The sequence below is a fragment of the Acanthochromis polyacanthus genome, chromosome 11, assembly GCF_021347895.1.
Source record: "Acanthochromis polyacanthus isolate Apoly-LR-REF ecotype Palm Island chromosome 11, KAUST_Apoly_ChrSc, whole genome shotgun sequence".
Lineage (NCBI taxonomy): Eukaryota > Metazoa > Chordata > Actinopteri > Pomacentridae > Acanthochromis > Acanthochromis polyacanthus.
In genome coordinates this window covers 371,683-382,794 of record NC_067123.1, presented here as the reverse complement: position 1 = coordinate 382,794, position 11,112 = coordinate 371,683, and the positions used below count along the sequence as shown (strand labels likewise).

The following is an 11,112-nucleotide window of genomic DNA, read 5'->3' as shown; positions in this document are numbered from 1 at the left end:
ACTGTTTTTTCAGCATATAGACCACATTAGACCAGGTCCAGGTCGAGAACCGCTACACGTAGACTCTTCAAATCTGGACTGAATTATTCTACAGAGCCTGTAGATTCATAAAAACATAGTCTCTGATTTGTGAAAATTTTATTCTATTTGTGAAAATGCAATAAATGCACTTTTAAAATAAAAGCATATCCACCTCAAAGCTAAGCGCTTGTTTTCATTACTGAAAAACCAAGCTCACCTCTCATGTTCTCATCCAGCTGCAGAGAAACACCGATGTCACAGATTTTCACCGTCTCAAAGTTGCCTTTGATGACCACATTGCATGACTTCATGTCGCCGTGCAGCAGCTTCTTCTCATTGTGCAGATACTGTAAAGACAAACAAACACAGCATTCCCACCCGTCAACAGTCGTTTGTGTTGATGTTGTTAAATCAAATTTGAAGATGGCAGATGCTGACAGAAGATGAAAATGTTTTGGGGAAAAAAACCAAATACGTTGATCTGTAAGTCAAGAAGTTTAAAACTAAAAGTTGAATTTAAGCTGAGCAACAATTTCAATACATAGACGACACGGTGTGACGTTAATTCAATGTAATCTATGCGTTGGCAGCAGGTAGATGAATCACCTGCAGGCTGCGGGCCACATGCAGCGCCACTTTCTCTATGTTGGCGGCAGGGAAAGCCTTCAGACTGTCCTTCTTCCTCTTCTCTATCACATCATTGAGGGATTGCTCTCCTCCGTACTCCATGGCCAGACATTTGGAGCCGTCTTTAGCCGTGGCAAAGGCACGGAAACCTTAATGTTGAAGCAAGAAACACAGAATTACCACCAGAAATGTAACGCAGCATCACAAGCTGATTGACCTTGGCAGAATGTAATGGAATCAATGTGAAATAAGTCACATTTTATAACAACAGCCAACACGAGATGCGTCTTGGTGAGGAATGTCAAAAAAACGTACAAAATAGCCCTTGCTTTGAAGTTTGCCGTTTGCTGTCAAATTTATCTAAATTGCAAATTTGCCCACTTTTTGTTCTGTGCATTTTAAAACCGATGAAACATATGAAAAAATAAAAACAAGTTGATAGTGAACTGTGGGATCCAGTAAAATGTCAAATACAACTATGTTACTATACTACCTGCTGTAATGAGACATGAAATGTTGGGATGCCTTTGACAACAATCAGTCTACGGTGCGTACCTAAAATAAAGCATCGACTTGCTGCTCTAGTTAACCTTTTCTTGGACATTTAAGTCTGGAATTTACAATTTAATATAATACTATTTTGACATGGAAAAATAATATTTAAGGTGACTTCAGGAGCCTGCTAGCCTAGCCGCGCTAGACAACCCACAGCAACGAATTTAATTCTCTGCCAGGGTGGGTCTAGTTACCCTCCATAAGGCTCGAGGCTGGATGCTCCTAAAACTGGCCGGACCAATCACCATGAAGTGTAGAGTCAGAAGGCGGGCATAACTAATTTACGACAGAGGCGCGACGATTCTGACAGAAACAACCGGCGCACAATAAACAGTTATCTTTCGACTCAGCTTTGGCCACAGCCCTTAAAGATTTGAAGCTAAAATTCAACTTGAAAGATAAACAAAGGACGGCACTGAAGTGTTTCATTGAGAAGAAAGACGTATGTGGACTTATGCCGACGGGATATGGCAAATCCTTAATATACCAGTTGGCTCCGCTGGTTGGGAAGCTAATGGGACTTAGCCACAATCCGCCGGCGCTCGAGGAACTACGTCAGCCTATTCGTTGCGCTGATTGGTTGTATACCTACCCAATTGCTGCAGAGTGATTTGAAAGACAACTTTTTAGCCCGCCTCCCTCCCTGTCAAGCGGTCCTAGACCCTTGTGCCTTCAGAACATGGGTCTAGCAGGGCTAGGCTAGGGGCCTGCAGCACAAGGCCAAAATTAGTTAAGCTCTCTACATAAACTGCCTGAAGGTCTCATGTTCAATTGAGTGACTGTTTTTAGATTTATTGTTGCAGTTTAACGTTGTGACAAGTTCGCTGTCCGTGGGTCCACTCAATACACACACACGCCTTGGTTGTCGAGGGAATATTGTTTATTATTTCACGATTCAATGTATACCACAGTCCGGTACGCAGCCTCCGCTGTCACCCAGTCCACGCAGCCTCCGCTGTCACCCAGTCCACGCAGCCTCCGCTGTCACCCAGTCCACGCAGCCTCCGCTGTCACCCAGTCCACGCAGCCTCCGCTGTCACCCAGTCCACGCAGCCTCCGCTGTCACCCAGTCCACGCAGCCTCCGCTGTCACTCAGGTCCACGGCAGCCTCCGCTGTCACTCAGTCCACGCAGCCTCCGCTGTCACTCAGTCCACGCAGCCCAGCCTCCGCTGTCACTCAGTCCACGCAGCTTCCACTGTCTCTCCGCTGCTCCTCTCATCTCTGTCTGCCCGACTTTTTATCCTCCGCTCCGGCTGCTACTGCGGAGATAATCAGGTCAGCCGATTACCACCACCTGTGTCAATTACCTTGACGCTGCCTCCACACCTCTCTCTCCTGCAGCTGAGCTCTCCCACGCCCATCGCCACATATCCCCACCGCCCGACTTAGGCCGGGGAGCCATCCGGCCTAACCAACTCCCCCCACCGGCTCCAAGGAGCGGGAGAGGAAGTCAGCCACGGCCATCTGCGCCCCCGGCCTATGAATCACTGTGAACTTAAAAGGCTGTAGAGCTAGATACCACCGTGTGATTCGGGCGTTGGTATCCTTCATGCGATGGAGCCATTGGAGAGGGGCGTGGTCCGAACAGAGGGTGAATGGGCGTCCCAGGAGGTAGTAGCGCAGGGCCCCGACCGCCCACCTGATTGCCAGGCACTCTTTCTCTACCGTGCTGTAGCGAGCCTCCCTCTCAGACAACTTGCGGCTGATGTAAACTACAGGGCGGTCGACGCCCTGCACCTGCTGGGACAAAACGGCCCCCAGCCCTCTGTTCGACGCATCAGTCTGCAGGAAAAAGGGAGAGAGAAGTTAGGTGTGTAGAGGAGTGGCTCCCCACAGAGGGCCTGCTTTATTCTCTCAAACGCCCGCTGGCACTGCTCCGTCCACTGGACCGGATCTGAGGCACTCTTCCGGGTCAGGTCGGTCAAGGGGCTGGCCAGGTCCGAGAATTTAGGTATGAACCGCTGATAGTAGCCCGCCAGCCCCAGGAACCGCCGTACCTCTTTTTTGGACTTGGGCTGCGGACAGGCTGCGATCGCTGCTGTCTTATCCACCTGTGGGTGCACCTGCCCGCCGCCCAAGTGGTGACCCAGATACCGTACCTCCCTCTGTCTAACCGCGCACTTCTTCGGGTTGGCCGTCAGCCCCGCCTGTCTCAAGGACTCCAGCACCGCGGCCACCTGCCGCACATGCGCCGCCCAGCTGTTACTATGGATGATAACATCATCCACGTAGGCGGCCGCATATGCTGCGTGCGGCCGCAGCACCTTGTCCATGAGACGCTGGAACGTGGCTGGGGCTCCGAACAACCCGAACGGAAGCGTCACGAATTGGTACAAACCGTACGGAGTGGAGAAGGCCGTTTTTTCCTTGGACTCCGGTGACAGGGGAATCTGCCAGTAGCCCTTGGTCAAATCCAGTGTGGTGAAGAAACGCGCAGTGCCCAGCCGATCCAGGAGCTCGTCGACCCTTGGCATGGGATAGGCATCAAATCGTGACACGTCATTCACCCTGCGGTAGTCCACACAGAACCGTATAGACCCATCCTTCTTGACGACAAGAACAATGGGGCTACACCAGGCACTGTTTGACTCTTCTATCACTCCCATCTCTAGCATTGCTTTCAATTCCTTCTGAACTAATTTTCTCTTATGTTCAGGCAGTCTGTAAGGTCGTGAAAAAACCCTCACGCCTCGGGGGGTCTCGATGTGGTGCTGTATGAGGTCTGTACGCCCTGGCAGGGGGGAAAACACGTCAGCAAACCGCTCCTGCAACATGGCAATGTCGGCTTTTTGGGACTGCGAGAGGTGGTTTTCAACGGGGAGTGAGGTGGAATTGCCCGGCTTTGGAACCTCAGGCCCTAACTCGTCTCTCTCTTCAACTACAGTCACCAAAGAAGCCGACTCCGCCTCTCTCCATGCTTTTAGGAGGTTGAGGTGGTAAACCTGTGTTGCTTCTCCCCTGTCAGAGCGTGCCACCTCATAATCCACCTCCCCTACTCGTCGTGTGACCACGAAGGGCCCTTGCCACTTGGCGAGTAATTTCGAGCTAGAAGATGGAAGTAATACAAGTACTTTTTCTCCCGGTGAAAATTGTCTGAGCTTTGCCCCTCTGTTGTACAGGCGTTGTTGTCGTTCCTGGGCCTTGAGCAAATTCTCACGTGAAAGCTGTCCCAGTGATTGGAGTTTTGCTCTAAGGTCCAGGACGTACTGTATTTCATTCTTACTTGGGCTTGGACCTTCCTCCCAGTTTTCTTTAACCAGGTCCAAAACCCCACGTGGCTTCCTGCCAAACAGCAGTTCAAAGGGAGAAAATCCCGTGGAGGCCTGGGGCACCTCCCGCACTGCAAACAACAGAGGGTCCAGCCATTTATCCCAATTGCTGTTCTCCTCGTGAATGAACTTACGAATCATGTTCTTCAAGGTCTTATTCAGACGCTCCACCAGACCATCGGTCTGTGGGTGGTACACACTTGTCCGAATAGACTTGATGCCCAATAATTCGTAAAGTTCCCGAAGTGTTCGTGACATAAACGAGGTGCCCTGGTCAGTCAGAATCTCTTTGGGGATTCCAACTCGGGAGATGACCTGAAACAGTGCTTGTGCAACACTCTTTGCAGAGATGGTGCGCAACGGCACTGCTTCGGGATATCGTGTTGCGTAATCCACTAGGACTAACACAAACCGATATCCTCGTGCGCTCCGGTGAAATGGCCCGATGAGGTCCATACCAATTCTTTCAAATGGAACCTCTATCAATGGTAATGGGTGCAAAGGCGGCCGTGGGATGGCCGGTTGGTTAACCAACTGGCATTCAGGACAAGACGCACACCACCGGCGTACATCTTCCCGAATGCCAGGCCAATAGAATCGGGCCATGACCCGGTCGAGTGTTTTTTCATACCCCATGTGACCAGCCATTGGGTTGAAATGTGCCGCCTGGAAAACTGTTTCCCGGCGGCCCCTTGGCACCAACAATTGGGTGGCTATATTCTGCGTCTGAGTGTCACGAGTCACTCTGTATAATCTGTCTCTGATTAATGAAAAGTGTGGATATGCAGGTGCTGTGCCCGGGTGCACCAACTGACCATCAATCTTTATCACTTGGTCGAAAGCTGAGCGCAGTGTGTCATCCCGAGACTGTTCCAGAGGAAGATCTTCCATGGGGTGTATGACAGGAACCCGCGGAGCCTCCTGACGAGGCCCCTCGGGATCCCCCTCCTCGTCTGCAGTGTCGGACAACCTCGCATCACCACTGAGCACAGCACACATATCACACGTCCCTACCGCTCGTGAACGCACTCCCACACATTTCCCCACTGCCCCTGGAACCCAGGCCAATCCGTACCCAAAATAAGGGGGTGCGTAAGGCGGGAGCTAACCGCGGCCTTGATGATATGCTTTTTCCCTTGAATCTAACTTCCACTGGCACAACAGGATATTTGTGAACATCCCCATGTACACACCTTATCCTCACCCAGGATGCCTCCACCAATGCCCCGGGTCGAACCAGGTTTTGGTGAATCAGGGACTGTCCACAGCCCAAATCCACCATAGCCCGATGTACACCCCCCTGGATCCTTACCGGAACGCTGTATGTCCCTCCCGGACCGGGAGAGGGTGCTGGCGTGCCGGCAACCCGAACCACCTGGCCGACCTCCATGAGCGGACACTCCCGTCGGAAGTGGCCAGGCTGCCCACACCGCCAGCACTCCTGTCCTGACGTTTGAGGAGCCCCCGGTGGGTTGGAAACAGCGTCAGCAGCAGCCGGAGCCTGGTGTGGAAGAGAAGCAAAAGAGAGGTTAGTACGGGGCACCGGAACCGGAGGCGTCAGTGAACGTGGCGCCGATGTCAGCGCAGCCAGGGTTTTCCTGCGTGGCGCTGGTGTCGGTCGCATTCCGGGAGGTGCCCGTCCTTGGCCTCCCGACTGGACCGCCAGGTGATCCTCGGCCAGCGTCACTGCTGCCCTCAGATCGGCCGGGCGATGATACCTCACCCAGTTGCTCGTCTCCCCTGGCAAACCCTCGATGAACTGCTCCACCACAATCTTCTCCAGAAGCCGACTCTCCTCCGCGGTCTCCCCCGGCAGCAGCCACCTGGTTGCCGCGTCCTTCACCTGCTGGGCAAACACAAACGAGCGGTCGCCCGCCCCCAGCCGAGCGCCCCGGAAACGGCGCCGGTGGTCCTCAGGCGAGAGGCCCGTCCTGTCCAGCACCGCCTTCCTGACATCAGCGAAATTCCTCCGGGCCGCCGCCGGCAGGCTGATCGCTGCCGTCTGGGCCTCCCCCGTCAGTAGGGGAAGCAGCCGCACCGCCCACTCCGCCTGCGGCCATCCACACGCCACCGCCGTGGCCTGGAACATGTCCAAAAACGACTACGTGTCATCCTCCGCCGTCATCCTTTGCAGAGACAGCCCGGAGATGGAGGAGGAGGAGGAGGAGCCCGGCGATCCCCCCGGTCGAGACAACAGCTGCTCCAAGACGCGGGTCTGCCTCTCCGTCTGTTGGTGCAGCGCCTCCAGGTGCCGCCGATTCGCCGCTGCCTGGTCGGCGTGCATTGCCGCCAAGTCCCGGAGCATCTGGGCCAGCACAGCCACGGGCTGCACCGGCTCCGCCGGAGGCGCAGACATCCCCGTGTATCAAGTGCCGGTTGGGCGCCAATGTGACAAGTTCGCTGTCCGTGGGTCCACTCAATACACACACACACCTTGGTTGTCGAGGGAATATTGTTTATTACTTCACGATTCAATGTATACCACAGTCCGGTACGCAGCCTCCGCTGTCACCCAGTCCATGCAGCCTCCACTGTCACTCAGTCCACGCAGCTTCCACTGTCTCTCCGCTGCTCCTCTCATCTCTGTCTGCCCGACTTTTTATCCTCCGCTCCGGCTGCTACTGCGGAGATAATCAGGTCAGCCGATTACCACCACCTGTGTCAATTACCTTGACACTGCCTCCACGCACGCCTCCACACCTCTCTCTCCTGCAGCTGAGCTCTCCCACGCCCATCGCCACAAACGTGTCATTTGGTTTTAAAATACAGCTTCTTATAAATAGAGGGAGAGTTTATCAATAAATGAATACATACAGATAATAAGACACAATTTATTTGATTTCAGATTATTCCATTCTCTACAGGATGTTTAAGTGTTGATGCTTTTACATTCTTATTTCATAACTGCAGCTCAGGTACTGTGAAATATTACAACACTTAACATTAGAAATGCAACATTTCAGTCAGACAGACTTCATCAGGCACTGGTTACTTTTCTCTTCTTCTCTTGGGTCATTTCTATCTTGGAATCAGACGTCACTTAGTTTTACACTAAAGAACCTTAATATATCCCACACCTGTTCATGTCTTGGCCTTACTTTAACAAACAGAAATGATTTCAGGAGTTTCTACATCTGATTCTTGTCTTCTGATAGCAACATATTGTTTCCATTTAATCTGGCAAAATATCACTTTTACTGTCGCTACTCACGGTCCGGACAGCGTCACATCTAATTGAAAATCATAGCTGACGGTAATCCAAGTGTTTGCAGAACCAGCTGACCACCAGCTCATTTATTCAAAATGGCAGATTTTTAGCTAGCTTCATTAAACATTCTCCTGATTGTCCTTCTTGCTCCACATTTCCATGTTTCTTTTTTTGCTAAGTAATAACTTCCCAGTGTAAAAGGGTAGAGAAAGAACTTCATCATATGGAGTCTCGTCTTACCAACAATGTTTGGGTGATTGATTCCCTTCAGGACTTCCGCCTCCTCATTGAGGCGCTGCTGGTAAACAGCCACCTGTTTGGCTGCACATTTACTGTTGATCTTCTTAACAGCCCAAGGTGACGCATTCAGCTTTTCCATCCTAGGATGAAATTGATCAATAACCCCGTGTCAAGGTGCGTTGCATTATTACTAATACAGGCACACACAAACAAACATCAAAATCAGCATATGCTGCAGCTTGAAAAAAAATATAGCACTTTTAAACAAATTGTAGATGGATTTTCAAAGGTATACCAAAGCTAAAGTTGCACACGATCAATTTTAAAAGCTGATTATTTTGTTGTTAATTTGATGATTGCTTTGTTGTAAATGCCCACAGTTCATTCATTGTCCCATCCTGGCCGGCTGCAACTAACAAATATTTTAATTTTTGATTGATATGGGAGAAATTTGCTTGAACATTTGGTTTGATAAATTGCACGAAGTAGTAAAAATAGTAAAGCAGTTCCCCAAAGCTAAAAGAAGCGTCCTAAAATCGTTAGTTTTACACACGTGGACAAAATTGTTGGTACCCCTCAGTTAAAGAAGGAAAAACCCACAATTCTCACTGAAATCACTTGAAACTCACAAAAGTAACAATAAATAAAAATTTATTGAAAATTACATAATCAAAAACAGCCATTACTTTTGAATTGTTGATTAACATAATTATTTAAAAAAAACAAACTAATGAAACAGGCCTGGACAAAAATGATGGTACCTCTATAAAAGATTGAAAACTATTTGACCAGAGTGACATGATTAACTCAGGTGTGTCATTTAATTGACATCACAGGTGTTTCCAAACTCATAATCAGTCAGTCTGCCTATTTAAAGGGAGACAAGTAGTCACCCTGCTGTTTGGTGAAAAGGTGTGTACCACACTGAACATGGACAACAGAAAGCGAAGGAGAGAATTGTCCCAGGACATCCGAAAAAAAATTATAGACAAACATCTCAAAGGTAAAGGCTATAAGACCATCTCTAAACAGCTTGAAGTTCCTGTGACAACAGTGGCTCATATTATTCAGAAGTTCAAGACCCACGGGACAGTAGCCAACCTCCCTGGACGTGGCCGCAAGAGGAAAATTGATGACAAATTGAAGAGACGGATCGTTGGAATTGTATCCAAAGAGCCCAGAGCAACCTCCAAAGAAATTAAAGGTGAACTCCAAGGCCAAGGTACATCAGTGTCAGATCGCACCATTCGTCGTTGTTTGAGCCAAAGTGGACTTCATGGGAGACGACCAAGGAGGACACCACTGCTGAAAAAAGCCAGACTGGAATTTGCAAAAATGCATGTTGACAAGCCACAAAGCTTCTGGGAGAATGTCCTTTGGACAGATGAGACCAAACTGGAGCTTTTTGGTAAGGCACATCAACTCTATGTTCATAGACTCAAAAACCAAGCATACGAAGAAAAGAACACTGTCCCTACGGTGAAACATGGAGGAGGCTCAGTAATGTTTTGGGGCTGCTTTGCTGCATCTGGCACAGGGTGTCTTGAAAGTGTGCAAGGTACGATGAAATCTGAAGACTATCAAGGCATTCTGGAGAGAAATGTGCTGCCTAGTGTCAGAAAGCTTGGTCTCAGTCGCAGGTCATGGGTCTTCCAACAGGACAACGATCCAAAACACACAGCCAAAAACACCCAAGAATGGCTGAGAGAAAAGCGTTGGACTATTCTAAAGTGGCCTTCTATGAGCCCAGATCTGAATCCCATTGAACATATGTGGAAGGAGCTGAAACATGCCATTTGGAGAAGACACCCATCAAACCTGAGACAACTGGAGCTGTTTGCTCATGAGGAGTGGGCCAAAATACCTGTTGACAGCTGCAGAACGCTCATTGACAAATACAGAAATTGTTTAATTGCAGTGATTGCCTCAAAAGGTTGTGCAACAAAATATTAAGTTATGGGTACCATCATTTTTGTCCAGCCCTATTTCATTAGTTTGTTTTTTTTAAATAATTATGTTAATCAGCAATTCAAAAGTGATGACTGATTTTGATTATTTAATTTTCAATAAATTTTTATTTATTGTTACTTTTGTGAGTTTCAAGTGATTTCAGTGAGAATTGTGGGTTTTTCCTTCTTTAACTGAGGGGTACCAACAATTTTGTCCACGTGTGTATCTAATACCAGCCCAAAGGCAAAGGACATTCACTTTACAATGAGAAAACGACACCCAATAAAGCCAGCCTTGTTTAGCCTTTATTTTGTGTTTTGTTTCCCTGTATGTTTTCTGACTAACTCATTAATCCATTAACTACATTAATGCTGATGATCTTCACTGGCATAGTTAACATTCTACAGTTGAGTCTTTTTCCTCCAATTTAGAAAAAATAAAAATCTGCCATCACATTCCCACTATATTTTTTGTATGAAACACAAAATTGTAACCTTTTTGAAGGCTGATCTGTGCTGTTAGACATTTCAGGCTCGATTAGGCCTGTTATGTACATTTACCAATGAAAAAAGCATGAATGAATCTGACATACCAGTGTGTAACCAACACACACAGACCTGATGTATGCTTGTGTTTTTTTATTTAGTTTAGGTTTTTTTTCTTTTTTTACATTTATCTTACATTTATTTTACTTCATATTTATTCTTAACTTTTCATAGAATTACTTTTATCTCTGCACTGTGAATGAATGTGAGAAACGTCATTTCCTTTAACTGTGTTCTGCTGAATGACAATAAAGCTGAAGTTGAAGCGGAGGACGTAGAAAAATGCGATGAAGGCTAAGTCTAAAAATATTTCACCGATAACTGACTGACTGTGACTAACCTGTTCAGGAGGTAAACATTGACTCCAGTCCCACATCCCAGCTTCTTCATGAAAGGTGAGGCAGGGATGGTGATGGGGGTACCGCCGCTGTTTCGGCTCCTCGGTCTTACAGTTTTCGGGGTTTTAAATGAGTCTTCGACGCTGGATGCGATAGTGGAGGTCATTCTGTCAAAGAAGAACAGATGTCAATATGCCTACTGTAGAAAAACATTTGTCCTTACTGATTAGTACTGTTGACTTGACAAATTAAAAAAGAGCCTAACGAGCTTCTACTACAGTATGACTTAAAGCATTATGTCTTATAGGAGTAAGTGGTGTGCAACATGACTAAACGTGAAGTATTATGTCAATGTTTG

General features: G+C 48.2%; 1 protein-coding gene across 12 annotated transcripts in view; it reads right to left on the bottom strand.

The window, feature by feature from the left end:
• Positions 1-15: 15 nt before the first annotated feature.
• Positions 16-11,112, bottom strand: part of LOC127536146 (lymphokine-activated killer T-cell-originated protein kinase homolog) — a 58,587-nt gene continuing 47,490 nt past the window's right edge. For 5 of the 12 annotated variants that reach the window (XM_051955715.1, XM_051955722.1, XM_051955713.1 and 2 more), the window contains 4 exons: positions 10,757-10,921; positions 7,922-8,061; positions 628-797; positions 132-368 (listed from right to left, as the gene is read on the bottom strand). In XM_051955715.1, coding sequence (XP_051811675.1) covers positions 201-368; positions 628-797; positions 7,922-8,061; positions 10,757-10,920 — 642 coding nt within the window. In that variant the 5' untranslated portion in view covers position 10,921 and the 3' untranslated portion in view covers positions 132-200. Of the gene's footprint in view, positions 98-131; positions 369-627; positions 798-7,921; positions 8,062-10,756; positions 10,922-11,112 lie in introns of those variants that run through there. The other 7 variants (XM_051955717.1, XM_051955718.1, XM_051955723.1 and 4 more) reach the window with 3 other exon arrangements.